Below are 17,908 nucleotides of genomic sequence, written 5' to 3' on the forward strand. Positions count from 1 at the left end.
ACCCGCGCGCCGGGCCGGGGCCCGCCAGCCCTGCGCGGCTGCCTGACTGCGATGGGTTTAACATGGGGCCTGGGCGAGGTCGGCTCAAGCTGTGATCCCCGCTACCTGGGAGACGGACGTGGAGCCCGGAGGGCGGGCTGGAGCCAGCCGGGGAAGGAAGGTTCCAGAGACGTCGTCTCAGAGACTGGGCAGCGTAGCAGCCACCTGCCGCCCCGCCGTCCGTGGCACCTAGAGGCACGAGGCGGAGGCCGGCAGCCCAGCCTCCCTCCCGCAAAGGAACCAAACCAAGCGCTGGCGGCTCGCGCCTGTAATTCCAGCTACTCTGGAGGCTGAGATCGGAGGACCTCCATTTGAAGCCAGCCCCGGCAGACAAATCCAAGAGAGTCTCATCTCCAACTAAACAACCACAAAAACAGAAGTGGAGATTTGGCTCAAATGGTACAGTGCCAGCCTTGAGTGAAAAAGCTAAGGGACAGTGCCCAGGCCTTGACTTCCAGCCTCAGTACTTGTGACACACACACACACACACACACACAATCGAGATAAAGAGCCGGAGCCAGGCACCAGTGGCTCATACCTGTCATCCTAGCTCCTCAGGAGGCTGAGGTCTGAGGATCACAGTTCAAAGCCAGCCCAGGCAGGAAAGTCTGTGAGATTCTTATCTCCAATAAACCACTAGAAAACCAGAAGTGGTGCTGTAGCTCAAGTGGTAGAGCGCTCGTCTTGAGATGAAGAGGGCAGGAACAGCGCCCAGGCTCAGAGTTCAATCCCCACGACCAACAAAAAATGAGCTGGAGTTGTGGCTCAAGTGGCAGAGCACCTGCCTGCCAGCCCAAGCATTCACGTACCTGCCATCGTACCACCTCCCGAGTGTCTTACAGCGCTCTGCTCCCCTTTACCCTCCCACAACTCTGGGCTTCCTGAGGCTCTGGAAGGCCAGACTTTCTGGGCTTGGAATTTATCTGGCATCGGGCTCCAAGGCCCTGCCCTCACTGTGGAACACATGGCTCAGGACTCTGGGTACAAGGATGTGGCTGGTAGGGGCTGGGAAGTGGCTCAGTGGTAGAGCGCTTACCTAACATGCATGAAGCCCTGGGTTCCATTCCTCAGCACCTCATACACAGAAAAGGCCAGAGTGGCACTGTGGCTCATGTGGTAGCGCACTAGCCTTGAGCAAAAGCAGCTCAGGGACAGGCCCGGAGGACCCCACATGACCCCCAGCCCTGTTCCCATGGGGCCTGGGCACACTGGGAAGGACACCAGGTGTGGTGTGACCTATCTTCTAGGCCGCTGCTGGGGGCGGCTGCGGAGGAAGGGCTAGGGAGGGAGGGCTGGAAGAGCTTCCGGCTGCTCTCAGCCAGTGAGTACATTCATGGGGGGGGCCAAGCTTCTGGCCCCAGACTATGCCCAGGCTCGGTGGCTCTCCGGGGCTCAGTGCCTCTTCTTGCCAGATGTCCCAGCACGTGCTGTGAGGCTGGGCAGCCTCTAGTGGCCACCCAGCTACCAGGACCCACTTCTAGGCTTCCAAGGGCTGTAAAATTGGATGTTTGAGCACACTGGACCCAGCCCTGTCAGACGCCGCCACCCTTCACGCATCCGCGGCAGTACATGGGTGTGGGTGTGCATGTGCGCACAGGCGCGTGCGTGCTGGCACAAGAGCCCCCAGGCAGAGGGAGCAGCTGGCGCAGGCCTACCTGGCACAGGGAAGGAGGGGAGAGCCCCGCGGCCGTGCAGACAGTGAGGACTGACCGGGGTGTCCAGCGCAGGGGGAGCAGGGGAGCAGGAGGGGCACTGGGGCTCTGGCTGGGACTGGGGGCCCCGGTGAAGCAGCTCTGTGTTTGGATCTGTTTCCCCTTGGCTCTGAACCTGGCTTTGTTCTGTGAGCGAACAGGCTCAGCGTCAGCTCTCGCTTCAGACCTCTCTAGGGCTCTTGGCCTGAGCAGGCCGCTCTCCTTCCATGCAGCCCTCACCAGCCCGCGGGAAGGAGGGGTGCTCTGCTGTGGGGGCCTGGGCCGTGGGGAGGACGGTGCTCTCCCTCCTCCTCACTGCCCTGGGCGCTGCTCGCTGGGGCCTGAGCTCAGCGTCTCCAGACACTGGACGGCACTCAGGGACGCAGCCCCAGCACAGGGCCCAGGCCACAGGCGGACTGACCTGCCACAGTTCTGTCGTGTGTGGTCCTGGACCTTGAACTCAGTGTTGGTGTGCATTTAGGTTGCCAATGAAGGGAACACCACGCGGTATTCTGGCAGGAAAAGTTTATTTCCGAACTGCTGCCTGCCACGCACAGTGGAGACCCACGTGGGAGGCAGAGCCGCTCAGCCCCAACTTACCTAGTCTCAGACTTTCCTGTCCGAGGCTGGCTTCGAACCCCTATCCTCAGATCTCAGCCTCCTGGGTAGCTAGGATGAGAGGCGGATTACAGGTTATGGTCTGCTTGAAGTCTGGCAGAAGAAACATCACCCTGCACACTGCATCAGGCAGAGCTCCACACCTGGACGCCGGGGGTCACTTCTGCCGCTTGATTTCAGAGACACACTGGCTGTGGCTGTCCAGTCACACTAACCCAGGGCTTAGCAAGGGGAAGGGATTGGGGAGCCTGCCTTAAGGGGGGCTGCCCAGCCCCAGCACCCCGCCCCTGCCCCTCTTGGCAGACCCACCCTGGGCTTGTTTACATGAAAAAGGCAGCAGTGGCTGGGTGCCAGTGGCCTGTCAGACTAGCTCATCAGGAGACTCTTATCTGAGGATCACAGTTCAAAGCCAGAAAAGTCCCTGTGAGACTCTTGTCTCCAATGAACTGCTTGAAAACCAAAGTGGCGCTGTGGCTCAAAGTGGCAGAGCGCTAGCCTTGAGCAAAAGAGCTCAGGGACAGCGTCCAGTCCCCTAGTTCAAGCCCCACAAGCAACAACAATAAAAAAGTGGTGGCCCCCTGGGCTCTGGGGCATCCACAGCCATCCTCTCCCGCCCTAGCACTTAGGAGCCATCTGGATGCCAGGCCCCCCGAAGGGCCCAAGAGGCCAGCCTGGTGACCCAGTGAGGCTCCAGCCCCTGAGCCAGCTGAGCTGGGGTCTGCATGACTGCACAGGGTGGCCAGAGACCGGCAGGCAGGGCCCTCCAGGACACTGCCCCTCCCAGGCGAGGGCAGGTCCCGAGATCCAGCCCCCGCCCCAATCCTATTTCCTGGGCCCTCCCGTCCTGCCCTGCCCCAGGTAGCCATCCCTCTGGGAGGCAGCAGTCCCTGCTTCCAGCGAGCGCCGAGCCCCTGCTTGCTTCTGCCTGGGGTCTCAGGACCCCCGTGGGCAATCAGCTGGGGGAGCATGCCCGGTCGGTCGTTCCTGGGCAGGGAGCCTGGCCACCTGCTGGCCCCTCCTGGGAGGCGCAGCCCTCGGCCCACCCATCATGGCTCTGGTCATCTGCGGCAGCCCACGTCTGTCCTGGAGGTGACAGGTCTCCACAGGCCCAGGTTGCCTGTCACATCCTCAGGATTCCTGCAGGGCTGGAGACGGACGATTCCCGGGCCCCGGGGCAGTGCCCGCTGCCCTCTGCCACGCGAGCCCCGAGTGGGTGCCGGGAGAACCCAGCGCTGAGCAGAGCCGGGCTGCATCAGGCACCCGGCAAGTTCCGGGCAATGGTGAACCAGGAGTCCTCTGCAGCTTCTTATAGACGGCAGTGCAGTCCTTCCTGGGCCTGCCTGCTAGCTGCTTTGGCGAGGGGTCCCCAGCCTGTGCGTATCCCGCCCCTCGGGTGCGCGGTGCGCGGGAGGCTGCCGGGGGCTGCCTGCTGCTTGGTGAAGAGGCTGCACCGGGAGCAGGCGGTCGGCCGCGCCCTCTGCAGCCGCCACCGCCCGAGCACCCACGCCAAGCATGATAGACCCACGTAGGAAGCCTGAACCAAGGCCAACTGCGGAGAAGCAGCTACAGCTATCAGAAGCCGGGCAGGGGCAGGGGCCGCCAGGGCCTAGCATGTGGCCACCGGACCTGCGGCTAAGCTCTCTGCTTAGGGCACGGGGGGGGGGGGGGGGGGCACAGAGGGCAGGGTCTGCTGTGGGGGAGGGGGCTCCTGACGGCCCCATGCTCAGGAGCAAGTCAGGGTGCAGCTGAGCCCCCAGCTCCGCCAGCGGTATCTCCCATCGAGCGGCAGCAGGGTGCCCTCTCCCTGTGAGCGCCTGGACCGCAGTGGCTAAGGGGCGGCCACGATTCTGCCTCCTTCCTGAGGACTCAGGCCGTGGCGGGCACGGAGAGCCCAAGGGCCACAGTGAGCGAGGCGAGGACTCGCGGGGCTGGCACGGGAACAAGCCCACCTCCCACCTCCGAGTGCCCCCAGGAAGCGGCGCACAGCCCCGGCCGCCCCTGCGGGCCAGTCCTGCTGCCACCCTGCCACACTGGTGACAGGACCCCTCCCTGCCCGCCGCTCCCCTGCCCGGGAGGAGGGCCGGCGTGGGGATGGCCACAGCGCGAGGCCGGTGCTCGGAGCCGCCTGGGGCGGGGGGAGCAGGCCCCTGCGCTGCCGAAGGCCGTGTCTTCTGGCTGGCCGTGCTCCCGCGTAGGTCCGGGGCCCTGAGGTGTGGCGAGGGTCAGGAAGGGCCAATCAGACACAGGATAACATTTATTGCTGAATGTAAAATGCCCACCACAGGGGCCTGGCTGGCGGCCTCCTCTCCTGGCAGGAGTCCTGGGTGGGGAAGGCTGGGGATACCTGTCTTACAGCTGATGCCACAGTCATGGCAGAGAACAGGCTGGGGTGAGGCCTGCCTGGCACCCCAAGGAACAGGGTAGGGAGCAAGTCCTGGATGTGAAGCCGCAGGCCCAGCGGGAGGGGAGGCTGGGAGCCTGGCCAGGGCAGGGCAAGAGCCCTAGGTGCACACAGGTTAAAGAAGGTCGAGAGCCAGGTGGGCAGTGCTGTGGCCTGGTGTGGGCACCCAGCCGGGGGTGGACAGCCCCCGTGGGGGCAGAGCCTCCGTCCTGTCCAGCGCGAAGGTCTGAGGTAGGTGCAAGCTGGTCCCGAGGCCTCACAGCCGTGGTTTGATGTGCAGTGGTCTCCCTGTACGGAGGGGGCAGAGGTCAGATACAGGGACGCCAGGCTGGGCGGGGCCTTCCGTGGCCTGTCCGTGAGCTGCCTGTCTGTAGCGCCACCGCACCCAGGCCCTGGACAGGCGGCCTGGGGCCTGCCTGGGCGCAGCCCTGCATGGAGCACACGGGCACGCGGGTGCTCACACTGGGAGCAAGGCTGTCAGACGCACGGGAGGGGGCGCCGTGCCCTCCATCTGGGAGGCAGGCTGTGTGCGCAGGGGGCCGGCAGGGCGCCGCTGCACAGAGGCAGGCAGGGTGGTGGGGAGGATCCTGGAGCAGGACCCTGGCGAGCAGGGCCCCGGGGGGACACCCCCTCCTCCCCCCGACCCCTTCCCGCCACCACCACCCTCCCAGGAGCCACAGCATCCTGCTGGCACGGCTACGCCAGAGGGGCTGCCACAGCACGGTGCCACTCCATCTCCCCATAAGACCTTCCTCCGAGGGGGAAGGGGCTGCTCTACCTGGACAGGCCAGGCCCAGGCTGGCCGGTTCCTGCCCACGCCTTCCTCTGTGCCAGGAACTACGTACAAAGGCACAGCCGGCTTCCTGCCCTCCAGTGTCCTCTGGCCAGGCCGGCGCCAGTTCTAGTGGCCTCACCAGCTTGCCCGGCACCCACACGGGACGGCACACCCTGTGCCCCTCTGCCCCCGGGCCTAGGTGCTGGGTTTCTCATCTTCCACACACAGCAGCGCTTCAGGCCCTCAGCTGCTGTGCTCCACCTGGATGGGAGGAGCTGGCGCTCCAGCCAGTCCAGCCTGTCCAGTGCGGCCTGGATGCAGCTCCGCACCCCGGAGGAGGCTGCCAGCAGGAGGCGGCCCCTCGGAACCGGTGCCTGATCGAGAGCGGCCGCTAGAGAACCCTGCAGCATCTTCCATTAACGTTACGACCGTGAAATATGACAATAAAATGATAGCCGTATGGTCGCAAATTTGCAGCCCGCCGAGCTGCGTGGGGTTTATCGTCACTCAAACACGCGGAGAGCTGTAAAATGTTTACAGAAAGGGTCGTTTGCAGCTATAAAATCCTCTTTTCTCTCCTAAACAAGGCTGAGTGGAGCCATTTACCAAGCCCCAAACGCTCATCGGGGAGAGGGAACATCTGTTCTCTCCAGGAGTGCGCGGTGCTCTTCCAGAACAAATTAACAGAAATGGGTGCTTTCTAATTAAATCAGCCCTCACTGGGGTGGTCTGCGCGGCAGCCACTGCTCACGGGCCCCTCACTGGCCCGCCCCCCTCACAGGTGTGCACACGTGTGCCCTGAGTCACCAGGCCACCTGCAGGCCCTACTTGGAAGGTCTGAGGTGGGCATTTAAAGACTCCTGCGTCTGGGCTCTGTGGCCAGGCCTATAATCCTAGTTGCCTGTAAGGGGAAATCAGGGGATCATGGCTTGAGGCCAGCCTGGGCATAAAAGCGTGCAAGACTTTATTTCAACAACGGCTGGGATTAGAGTCCAGGCTAGCCCAGGGAAAAAGTGAGACCTTGTTTTGAGATAACTGCTGCAATCCGGCGCTGGTGGCTCACGCTCGTCATCCCAGTGACTCGGGAGGCTGAGGGCTGAGGGGCACAGCCCAGCGCCAGCCTGGGCAGCAGAGTCAGTGAGACTTATTTCTAACTAATCACCAGAAGAGCTAAAGTGGAGCTGTGGTCAAGTGGTAGAGCTCTAGGCTTGAGCAAAAGAGTTCAGGGACAGCGCCCAGGCCCTGAGTTCAATCCCCAGGACTGGCACCAAATTAAAAAAAAAAAAAGAAGAAGAGAAAAGAAGCAATGCAGAAAGTGACTAGTTGAGGACTCAAACAGCAGAGCTTGCTTAGCAAATCCAAGGTTCCAAGTTCAGACCCTGCTACTGTTCCAAGAGAAGACATTAAGTAAAGCCGTGTGTGGTGCTGGTGGGCCTCGCAGAGACCGGCTCTCACCTGAGTCCTTGGCAGCGGGGCTCCTGGGGGTCTGAGGCCTGGCGTGAGCGCCTGGGCTGGGGGAGGACTGCAGGGAGATGAAGGAAGGCAGTCTGCAGAGGCTGCCCACGGCAGAGGCCTCCTCCTGGAGGAGGCTCGGCTCCTCCGGCCCCAACGACAGGGAGGGGGAGCCGGAGGAGGGGGAGGAGGAGGCGGCGGCCTTTGATGACAGGGAGGCCGAAGCGAGGGCCCTAGAAGCCGGGGTCAGTGCCCGGGGGGCCGGGGAGCTGGGCGTCTGCCTGGCAGGGCGCTGAGTAGCGGAGGACTTCCTGCAGGAAAGCAGAGAGGACAGAAGTGAGGGCGCTGACCTTCGGGAAAGCTGCGGGATGCGGAGCTGGGGACATCTGTCCCACACGGCGTCCCTGGCCCCCACCTGCCCCCAGGCACCGCTGCCCAAGGCCAAGCCCAGCTCTGGGCCCGAGCTTTGGCTGAGGGGCTGAACCGGGGCGGCCAGGACCAGGAGCCCCTTTAAGTCCTCCCAGGCTTCCTTCTCTGTTGGGAAGGGACCGTGGAAAGCTCCCGCCTCCCTCCATGGGTTGCTGATGCCTTGGCTCTGCTAGTCTTGGACTGTGGGTGCTCCTCACCTGGCTCCAGGCATGCAAGTGGGCAGGGATGGGCATCTCCCCCTCTGACTTTCTTTTTATTTTTGCCAGTCCTGGAGCTTGAACTCAGAATCTGGACATTGTCCCTGAGCTATTGTGCTCAAGGCAAGCGCTCTACTATTTTGAGCCACAGCGCCACTTCCAGTTTTCTGGTGGTTTATTGGAGAAAAGACTCTCACAGACTTTCCTGCCCAGCTGGCTTTGAACTGCGATCCTCAGATCTCAGCCTCCTGAGTAGCTAGGATGACAGTGTGAGCCACTGGTACCAGGCTTGTACAATTAACACTTCCTTTCAGTTTTTTTTTTTTGGTGCTGAGGACCAAACTCAGGGCCTCGCCTTGCTAGGCCAGTGCTCCTCCACAAGCTAAATCCTTCACCTCTGTGGATCCTTTTAGACGTGAAGCCCGGCGTGCTGGGGGATGGCCAGCCCGAGCTCACCCACGCACACCCACTGTCCCACCACCTGGATCCATGGCCGGATGAGGCCCTGCTCCTTGGGACGCCGTCGCTGTGGGCGGGGGTAGGGGGTGCGGTGGCCCGGCGGCCAGGGCGCTTCTGGTTCCGGTGGAGCAACTGGCACTGAGCGCCATGGGGACACACGCCACTGCGAGCGAAGTCTGGGCACAGCAGTGTGTGCTTCTTCTTGCACTGGAGGAGGAAGAGACACAGCTGGGGACAGGGCGGCGCTGGGGCTGCCGTGGGGACGGCGCAGAGGCCCGCTGGCCCCGGCACGCACGAGGCAGGGGTGGGCTGGCCTGGGGCTCCTGGGACCTGTGGCCAGGGAAGCGCTGATGGCCCATCCATCCTGGTAAGTGTTTCAGGAGTTCGGAGGAAGTTAATTAGGGCCTGAGGCCTCAGGGGACCTTGCAGATTGGGGTTCGGGCCCAGAGGCGGGACTGGTGGGTGCAGCGGGTCAGCTGAGGCCGGGCCAGGCACTCGATCCATGGCACCTGTCATGAGGCTAATTATACCCACTGAGGGGGAGGGGGAGTGGCCCGTGTCGGACGGCAGGTGTCCCAGGCAGCGCTTGGCCCCACCTCTGCCTGCCAGGCCACGGGATTCCAGAAGCCTCTTCCTGGTGCCGTCAGAGTGCCCGGTCCTGTACGGCCGTCCCACAGGAGGCCTTCCAGGGGAGCTGCGCCTCCTGCCCGCAGCTGGGCTCGGCCCCCAGCTGCTGTCCCATCAGGCTGGGTGACAGGAGCCCCAGCCCCCCAAACTCCAAGCCAGCCAGTGCCAAAGCCGCTCTTGTGCCCATCGTGGTAAAGACTCGCTCAAACTAGAAATCACTCACCATCTGCAAGCCACCTCCTCTCAGGCCGCAGGCCCACCTGGCTGGAATCCCTGCCCGTTCCCAGCCCCAAGGGGGCCTCGTGTTCAGGGCCATTACCCCTCTGTTCCTGGGACGTGTCTGACCCGAAGTGCCCCTGGGAGGCAGACTCAGGCCAGAGGGCCCCCTCCCCACGTAGTTTGAGCCCAGCTGGTGACACAGGACCTGAGGTTCCAGTTGGCACCAGTGGTCCCTGCCCCAGGCACAGTGGCGCCACCTGGTGCCAGGACAGGGGTGTGGGTGTGAACAGATGAATGGAAGGTGCTGCCAGTGCTGTGGGGACATGGCGGTGGTGGCCGCTGAGTGCTGAGACGCGGCTCTCCGCTGCTAGCCCTCCGCTGATGGTGTGTGGAAATGCTGATGCGCTAAGCTGCTTAAATAAAATACATTTCTGCTGGTTCCTCGGTGCTGGGGTGGAGCCCAGCGAGGAACTCTCCTGCGTGCCAGACAAGCAGTCTGCCACTGAGCTCCATCCTGGACTTCTGTTTTAGGTTTTTACAATGGCTTCTAGAAACACTGGAGTCGAACACATAGCTCACTATGCTCCCACCACAAAGTGCTGGTCTGACCATTTTGAAAACAATCGAGAATCTAGGATGGAATGGGAAGTCCTTTCTTTAATCATCCAAGAGATATGAAGAAAACGCAACACGAAAGAAAACAGAAACACAGAGACAGGAATTCTATTCCAACTAGGACCCTGCTCCTATTCTGCATCAGGCTTCCCTGACTAAGGGACCCAGGACCCTCCCAGGTCTGAGAAGTTGGAAAACGGTCATGAGATAATCCACTGGACCAAGCGAGGGATGGCAGATAGCACAGAGGGCCAAAGATGGCGCTGGTGCAGCTCAGCTCTGCTGCTGCTGCTGAAGTCACTAGAAACACACAGCCTTCAGGGATTGTCTAGAAAAGAGAGCATCTCCAAAGATGGGAACATGAGCAATAAAGTGAAATAGAACAGAAACAGTAGGTCAAGGAAGTAAAAAGTTGGTTCTTGGAAAATACTAAATTTGCCAGGCACCCGTGGCTCACACCTGGAATCCTAGCTAGTTAGGAGGCTGAGATCTGTGGATTAAAGTTTGAAGCCAGACTGGGCAAGAAAGTCCATGAGACTCTTTTTGCCAATGAACCACCAAAAAGCCATAAGCGGAGCTGAGGCTCAAATGGTAGAGCACTAGCCTTGAGCAAAAAAGTCATGTAAGGGGCTGGGAAGGTGGCTAGTGGTAGAGCGCTTGCCTTGCATGCATGAAGCCCTGGGTTTGATTCCTCAGCACCTCACAAACAGAAAAAGCCAGAAGTGGCTCTGTGACTCAAGTGGCAGAGTGCTAGCCTTAAGCAAAAGAAGTTCAGGGACAGCGCCCAGGCCCTGAGTTCAAGCCTCAGGACTGGCAAAAAAAAAAAAAAAAAAAGTCAAGTAAGGGATCAAGGCTCTAAATTCAAGTCCCAGTCCTGGCATTCATAAGTGCACATGCGTGCGCGTGCACAGACACACAAACAGACACACATACACTACTAAATTTGTCCAGTTAAAACGAGTAGGAAGTGAAGAGAGAATAAACAGGCAAGCAGCACGTGGGGCGAGGAGCGTGGCTCCATGGCGGGTGGAGGAGCCGCTCAGGGGGCCGTTGCCTGGTGTGTGGGGGGCTGGGGTGTGAGTCCCTACGCTGTCTGGTGTGTGGGGCTGGGGTGTGAGTCCCTACGCTGTCTGGTGTGGGGGTGGGCTGGGGTGCGAGTCCCTACGCTGCCTGGTGTGTATGGGGGCTGGGGTGTGAGTCCCTATGCTGCCTGGTGTGTGTGGGGGCTGGGGTGTGAGTCCCTACGCTGCCTGGTGTGTGTGGGGGCTGGGGTGTGAGTCCCTACGCTGCCTGGTGTGTGTGGGGGCTGGGGTGTGAGTCCCCACGCTGCCTGGTGTGTGGGGGCTGGGGTGTGAGTCCCTACGCTGCCTGGTGTGTGTGGGGGCTGGGGTGTGAGTCCCTACGCTGCCTGGTGTGTGTGGGGGCTGGGGTGTGAGTCCCCACGCTGCCTGGTGTGGGGGTGGGCTGGGGTGTGAGTCTCTGCAGCACAAGAAAGGAGACAACAGCCCCAGTGAACATGAAAGGGGCGCGAGATGCACAAAGGCGGAGAAAATGGGGAAAACCTACATTTTCTTTTTCTTTTTTTTTTTTGTTGGTGGGGCTTGAACTCTGGGCCTGGGCGCTGTCCCTCAGCTCTTCAGCTCAAGGCTAACACCCTACCGCTTGAGCCACAGCTCCACTTCTTGTTTTCTGGTGGTTAACAGTAGATAAAAGTCTCATTGGGGGCCGGGCGCTGGTGGCTCACGCCTGTAATCCTAGCTACTCAGGAGGCTGAGATCTGAGGATCGAGGTTCAAAGCCAGCCCGGGCAGGAGAGACCGTGAGACTCCTATCTCCAATAAACCACCAGAAAACCGGAAGTGGCGCTGTAGCTCAAGTGGTAGAGCGCTTGCCTTGAGCTGAAGAGCTGAAGGACAGCGCCCAGGCCCAGAGTTCAAGCCCCATGACTGACAAAAAAAAAAAAAAAAAGTCTCATTGGGCTGGGAAGGTGGCTCAGTGGTAGAGCGCTTGCCTAGCACACATGAAGCCCTGGGTTCGATTCCTCAGTACCACATACACAGAAAAAGCCACACGTGGCACTGTGACTCAAGTGGTAGTGTGTTAGCCTTGAGCAAAAGAAGCTCGGGGACAGTGCCCAGGCCCTGAGTTCAAGCCCCAGGACTGGCAAAAAAAAAAGTCTCATGGGCTTTCCTGCCTGGGCTGTCTTGGAACCGCAATCCTCAGGTCTCAGCCTCCTGAGTGGCTAGGATGACAGATGTGAGCCACTGGCGGCCGGCTGATCCCAATCTTTTACCAACTAGCCCAGCCTGGGAGTGAAAGACAGCAGGCAGGCAGGGTCCAGAGTTCCTGGGACAGGTGGCTGAGGAGTGGAGGCAGGTGCTTCTTGGGGAAGCCTGGCAGGAGGAAATGGTGAGGAAAACAACAGAGGGTGGTGAGGAGAGAAATCCCCGACAATAGTGTCGGCCATGGCAAAAACTGGTTTCTGACAAGGCGGAGAAGACTGGAGGTAAGGCTATGGGAAGGAGCCAGACTAAACAGAGGGGGGCAGAGCCCAGGGGCCACCCACACCCAGCACTGAAAACCTACAAGGCATGGGCCAGTCTCTCTGGAAGAGGAAGCCAAGATTGGCATAAAAATAAACAGAAGGGACTTCCCGTGCCATGAAGAGGGAGCAGATGCACTGTCCCTGTCCCCTGCAGGGCCCACTGTAGCAAATGCCAGCAGATACCAGAGACCCTGGAGCACTTGTGAGGGCTCCCTGGGCTCCTCTGCTCCTGTGTCCCAGGCTTGGAAATGTGCCACTGCATCGAGCTGCCCAGTGTGCAAACACTAGCAGACAGAATCCCTCCGCCTGTGTGTGACCACTCTGCTCTGGCCACACACCAAGGAAACCACCCAGGCAGCAGAGGATGAGAGGGCAGCCTGGACTTGACCCTGGCCAGGGGTCAGGCCGGGCCATACCTCCCCCAGAAGGCTGAGAGGCCAGGATGTTCACCCTGATGCCACCCCTGATGCCAATGGCCTGGACTCCTGCTTGGTGGAGTGGGAGGTGCTGGGGAGGCCTAGTGGGCGATGAGGACTCCACACCCACAGGAGTCTCCAGGAAGCCCTCTACCATGCCAGTGAGGGCAAGTGGGGGTGGCAGGTAGCACTCCTCCTTGAGAACACCCCATATGTCTGGCTTAATACAAAAAAAGCTAGAAGTGGAGATATGGGTCAAGTGGTAGAGGTCTAGCTAAAAAAAAGAAAAAAAAAAAAAAGCTCAGGGACAGCAACCAAGCTCTGAATTTAAATCCCAGGACTGGCACAATACATACAAAATGATTCATCATCTCAAACACAATGAAGAGACAATCAACACATACCAACACCAAGGTTGCAGGTGCTGGTGTCACCTGACACGGCTTTAAAGCAGGATCATAAATGTGTGTGGTTTTTTTGTCGTTCATGGGGCCTGAACTGGGGGCCTGGGCACAGCTCTTCAGCTCAAGGCGAGTGCTCTACCACTTGAGCCACAGTGGCACTTCTGGTTTTCTGAGTGGTTAATTGGAGATAAAGTGTCTCACAGACTTTCCTGCCCAGGCTGGCTTGGCACTGTGATCCTCAGATCTCAGCCTCCTGAGTAGCTGACAGTCACCTCCAAAGAGGGAGAGGAAAGGGAAGAAAAAAGAACGGAAAAAACGAATTTAAAGACAGTCCTCTAAATAGAAGGGGGATGAGAAAAGCTGCTGGATGCAGGGAGGAATTAAGAGCAAGAACAGACACATGGAACTCTGAACTTTCTTTTTTCATTTTTTTTCTGTTTCTTTGTTTTTTGTTTTTTTCAGATTTAACTAATTTTCTTGTGCTGGTACTGGGGCCTGAACTCTGGGCCTAGGTGCTGTCCCTGAGCTCTTCAGCTCAAGGCTAGCATTCTACCACTTGAGCTACAGCTCCACTTCTAGCATTTTGTGGTTAATTGGAGATAAGAGTCTCACAGTCTTTTCCTGCCAGGCTGGCTTCAAACCATGAGCCTCAAGTTTTAGTTTCCTGAGTAGCTAGGATTACAGGAGTGGGCCATTGGTGCCCAGCTTATTTTTATTTTTAGTATGTGTGTGCGTGTGTGTATGGGCTCATGCATGTACACTAGAACAAGAGCTTGAACTCAAGGCCTTGCACTCTTGCTCAGCTTTTTTGTTTATCGTTGGCACTCTATCACTTGAGTCAAGCCTTTAGTCGAGCATTATTTTTTGTTGGGCATGGAGCTTGAACTCCAGGCCTGGACACTGTCCCTCAGCTCTTCAGCTCAAGGCAAGTGCTCTACCACTTGAGCCACAGCGCCACTTCTGGTTTTCTGGTGGTTTACTGGAGATACCAGTCTCACGGACTTTCCTGCCTGGGCTGGCTTTGAACTGCAATCCTCAGATCTCAGCTTCCTGAGTAGCTGGGATGACAGGTGTGAGCCATCTGCAAAGGACTATTTTTATTTCTTTGTTAGCACACATTAGTAGTGGACAAGGTGCTTCACTTGAATGTTTCTACACAATGTGCCCGGTAAGCCTCCCCTGTCACTACTCCCCTTCTAAAAACCACTCCACAGGTTTCACTGGTCTGTTTTCAGACACGCAAATAAACTACTTTGTCTCTTCTTGTTTCCTAAAGTTATGTTTGATGGTCTAAGTGAACATAAAGGAAGGCAAATGCCTATACTTCAATCAAATTGGTAAAATGCTAATATCAGTAGATTTTAAAAATTATGAATACATAATGTAGTATCCAGGGCAACCATTAAGAAAGCTACAGAGCAGGTGCTGGTGGTCCATGTCTGTAATTCCAGCTACTCAGAAGGCTGAGATCCGAGGAGTGCAGTTCAAAGCTAGCACAGGCAGGAAAGTCTGTGGGACTCTTTACCTTTAATAAACTACCAAAAAGCTTTAGGCTCACTTAAGCTGTGGCTCAAGGGGCAGAGCACTAAACTTGAGCAGGGAAAGAAAAAAAAAAGTTCAGAGACAGCACCCAGGCCCTGAGATTAAAGCCCCAGGACCAGCAGAAAAAGAAAAAGAAAAATCAATGCAACAGAACTGTTTTGAAAACATCAGTAAAACTGACAAACCTTTAATGAAACAGACAGGAGCTGGGCGTGGTGGCTCACGCCTATCATCCTAGCTACTCAGGAGGCTGAGATCTGAGGTTCAAAGCCAGCCTGGGCAGGAAAGTCCGTGAGACTGGTATCTCCAGTAAACCACCAGAAAACTGGAAGCAGCGCTGTGGCTCAAGCGGTAGAGCACTTGCCTTGAGTTGAAGAGCTGAGGGATAGCGTCCAGGCCCAGAGTTCAAGCCCCACAACCGACAAAAACAAAAACAAAAAACAAACAAAAACTTTAACACATGAACATCACATATGAAAACCTCAAAGCTAAGATGCTCAATGACAAAAACAAGAGCTTCTTCTAAGATGAGAAACAAGGCAAGGACACCCATTTCTGCCACCTCTACTCAGCATAGCACTAGCTACTCAAAAGGCTGGGATCTGAACATTGTGGTAAAGCCAGCCTAGGTAGAAAAGTCTGTGAGACTCTTAACTCCAGTTAACCAGTAAACTGCTATGGCTTTCTGAGCTGTGGTTTAAGTGGTAGAGCACTAGCAAGCACCCAGGCCCTGAGTTTTAGCTGCAAGACCAGCACACAATCGACTATAATGGCATATTTTGTTATGTTTATCTATATATGTATACAGGTCTACGTGCAGGTGTGTGTATATATATATATATAACTCACATATATATGTATATATGCAGCTATATATGTATATGCTTTATATGTATAGATAAAGAGCTAAAGGACTACTTAAAAGGAAAAAGAGAAGGTGAAAGGGAAAAGGGAAGATGGAGGTAAATAATTTTGAGACCACTTAAAACAGCATCAGGAACGTCAATAAAAGCTACTGATCAGCAGAGGAAGGTGAGGAAGGCAGCGCTGGCAAAGGGAGCTGGGCCCACAGGTGAAAGAGAATGAGTATGGTTGGAAGAACGGTAAAGCCTGTTGAAATGATGCCAAGAGGGGCTGAGAAGGTGGCTCCGTGGTAGAGCGCTCGCCTTGCATGCATGAGGCACCACATACACAGAAAAGGCCAGAAGTGGTGTTGTGGCTCAAGTGGTAGAGCGCTAGTCTTGAGCACAGAGAGGCTCAGGGACAGCGCCCAGGCCCTGAATTCCAGCCCTAGGAAGGGCAAAAAAAAAAAAGGAAGGGAGAGGGATGAGGGAGAGCAATGGGGGGTGAAGGTCAAGGGACATGTGGGAATGTCATGAAATCAAAGGAATGTATGCTAATAAAAATGATTAAAATGCAGTTTTTGTTAAGTAAGTAACAAAAGTGTTCTACCACTCTGCCCTCAGCCTGACCCACAGTCAAAATAAAAATAGTAACTTAGGATAAAATACTTTCTAATGTGTGAAGACCGAGGCCCAGACTCTAGCACTGAGGCCAAAACCCACCGAAGCCCCGAGATAGGAGGGCGATGTTGCAGGTCGGGGCAAAGCCCTGAGTCGGGCAGGTGACGGCACAGGTCACAGGTCGGAGCACTTCTGGGGAATGGGCTGACTACAGGAAGAAGTGCGAATCCCTGGGCCCTGCGGTCAGCGTTGGCCTGGGGAGGACGGGCAGTCTGGCTCTGCCTCCATCTTAAGCTGAGACCAGCGCTGGCATGGCCTGTGCAGGTGGCCGGCACCTCGGCACCCAGGGCCCCGGCCACAGCCGGTGAAGCCAGTAGCAGCCGACACAGTGCTCTCTGTGGATAGGAAGCCCCGCAACAGACCACAGTACTCCAACCACGGGAGCAATGGAAGGACTGTGCACCCCACAAAAACGAGGACATTGGCTGTTCAAGGGCCATGCGTGAGAGGAGGGTGCAGGAAGGGGCGGAGCCGCACAGGAGCTGGGCGGAGGCCCCAGCTCTTGGGAAAGGGTAGGGAGGGGCCTGAGCAACAGGAAGGGGAAGAGGAGGGGCTGAGCATCAGGTTTCAACACAGCAGAACACACTCGGTGCTGCGGGAATGAGTGGAAGGGCGTGGCCGGCACCATTCTACCCACAGAGCGCAGGGATCCAAGGAAGGCCAATATCGTGCACACTCAGTGCCACCTGAGACCCCTAGGGAGAGCACTAGCCCCAGGAAACACCTGGCCAGCCTGGCATCGGCCTCAGGCCCAGTCAGGCCCAGGAGAGGTGGGGCGGCCCGCCCGGCCGGGCCTGCCCCTTGCTGACCTCTGAGTCGCCACCATGGGGAAGAGGTAAGACCCGGGAGGAGTGGAGATTTACTCCCAACCTAAATTATTCAACAGAAAAGGGAATGCGCCTCTTTAACAAGCCATGGCTTTATGAAGCAAGGTTAACAATTTCACTTGATTCAGTGGAATATTATAAACTCTCTGGGGCCCATTTGAGGACTTCCACTTCAGGCGCAAGCTGACGACTCAGCACTTTTTATATTATTTAGAGAATAAAATTAACCCTCGCAGGCCCAGGCTGCTGCCTCCCTCGTGCTGATCTGGCCTGCTCAGCGCTTTCCCATATATAATTACAAGCCGCCATCCATCATGCGCCAGCGACGCCGCTGACACCGCGCGCGCGCCGAAAGGGACGCAGTAAGCACTTCCTCTCTAATAGAAGCACGACTTAAACATCGCCTTGATATTTTCATTGAAGTTGGAACATTTTACACTAATCGTTGGTCAGCTCAGTGGGGTCCTGCTCCGCACCTGACTGCCCCCGCCAGGCTTCACCAACCCGTTGGTGCCTGCCTGCCAGGCTCCAGTGCCCCTCCAAGTGCCCGGCCGGCCGGTCAGACCTCACTGCCAGCCTCCGCGCAGCCGCGCTGCTGGGCCAGCCCCATTCCCGGGTGGCAGAGCTGGAAGGGGGAGACCAGGACACCCCGCAGCAGGCTCAACCCACTGCCGAGGGCTGCGCTGTGGGGGGGGGGGGGCGGGCCGGATGGTGGGGCGGCCAGGACACCCCGCAGGCTCAACCCACTGCCGAGGGCTGCGCGTGGGGGAGGGAGGGTCCGGGCGGGACAGTGGGGCGGGCAGGACACAGCAGCAGCAGCTGTCCCCCACTGGAGCCGGAGGGCTGTGTGGGGAGGGCTGGCTCTGAGCTCACCCTCCCCGGTGTCTGCAGTCTGTCACCTCGGAGGCAGAGCCACTGTGGGCCGGACGCAGGCTGGTGGCCACAGCTTTCTCAGGGTGCTGAGGGGTCCAGCTCAGGCTCGGCCCCACTCTAGCAGGGCCGTAGAGCCACCTGGTGGGCCCCAGAGTGGGAGGGTCAGGGTGCACGGGGGGGGGGGGGGGGGGGGGGGGGAAGGGACCTTGCAGTTTCACCCCGCCCGGCAGGGGGCCTTCCTTAGCTGCCCGGGCAGC

General features: G+C 58.2%; 2 protein-coding genes across 2 annotated transcripts in view; both read right to left on the reverse strand.

Annotated features, from left to right (window-relative positions):
* The window catches only part of Mafa (v-maf avian musculoaponeurotic fibrosarcoma oncogene homolog A), a 7,504-nt gene extending 3,642 nt beyond the window's left edge, over positions 1-3,862 (reverse strand). The window contains exons 1-2 of the mRNA XM_013033829.1: positions 3,800-3,862; positions 1,695-1,877 (exon numbers count right to left, since the gene is read on the reverse strand). Coding sequence (XP_012889283.1) covers positions 1,695-1,877; positions 3,800-3,862 — 246 coding nt within the window. The remainder of the gene's footprint in view (positions 1-1,694; positions 1,878-3,799) is intronic.
* A 750-nt stretch (positions 3,863-4,612) lies between these two features.
* Zc3h3 (zinc finger CCCH-type containing 3) overlaps positions 4,613-17,908 on the reverse strand; it is an 81,819-nt gene continuing 68,523 nt past the window's right edge. Inside the window, exons 11-13 of the mRNA XM_013033830.1 lie at positions 8,084-8,268; positions 6,980-7,287; positions 4,613-5,037 (exon numbers count right to left, since the gene is read on the reverse strand). Coding sequence (XP_012889284.1) covers positions 5,006-5,037; positions 6,980-7,287; positions 8,084-8,268 — 525 coding nt within the window. The 3' untranslated portion in view covers positions 4,613-5,005. The remainder of the gene's footprint in view (positions 5,038-6,979; positions 7,288-8,083; positions 8,269-17,908) is intronic.

Source organism: Dipodomys ordii, unplaced genomic scaffold (genome assembly GCF_000151885.1).
Source record: "Dipodomys ordii isolate 6190 unplaced genomic scaffold, Dord_2.0 Scaffold179, whole genome shotgun sequence".
NCBI classification, from domain to species: Eukaryota; Metazoa; Chordata; class Mammalia; order Rodentia; family Heteromyidae; genus Dipodomys; species Dipodomys ordii.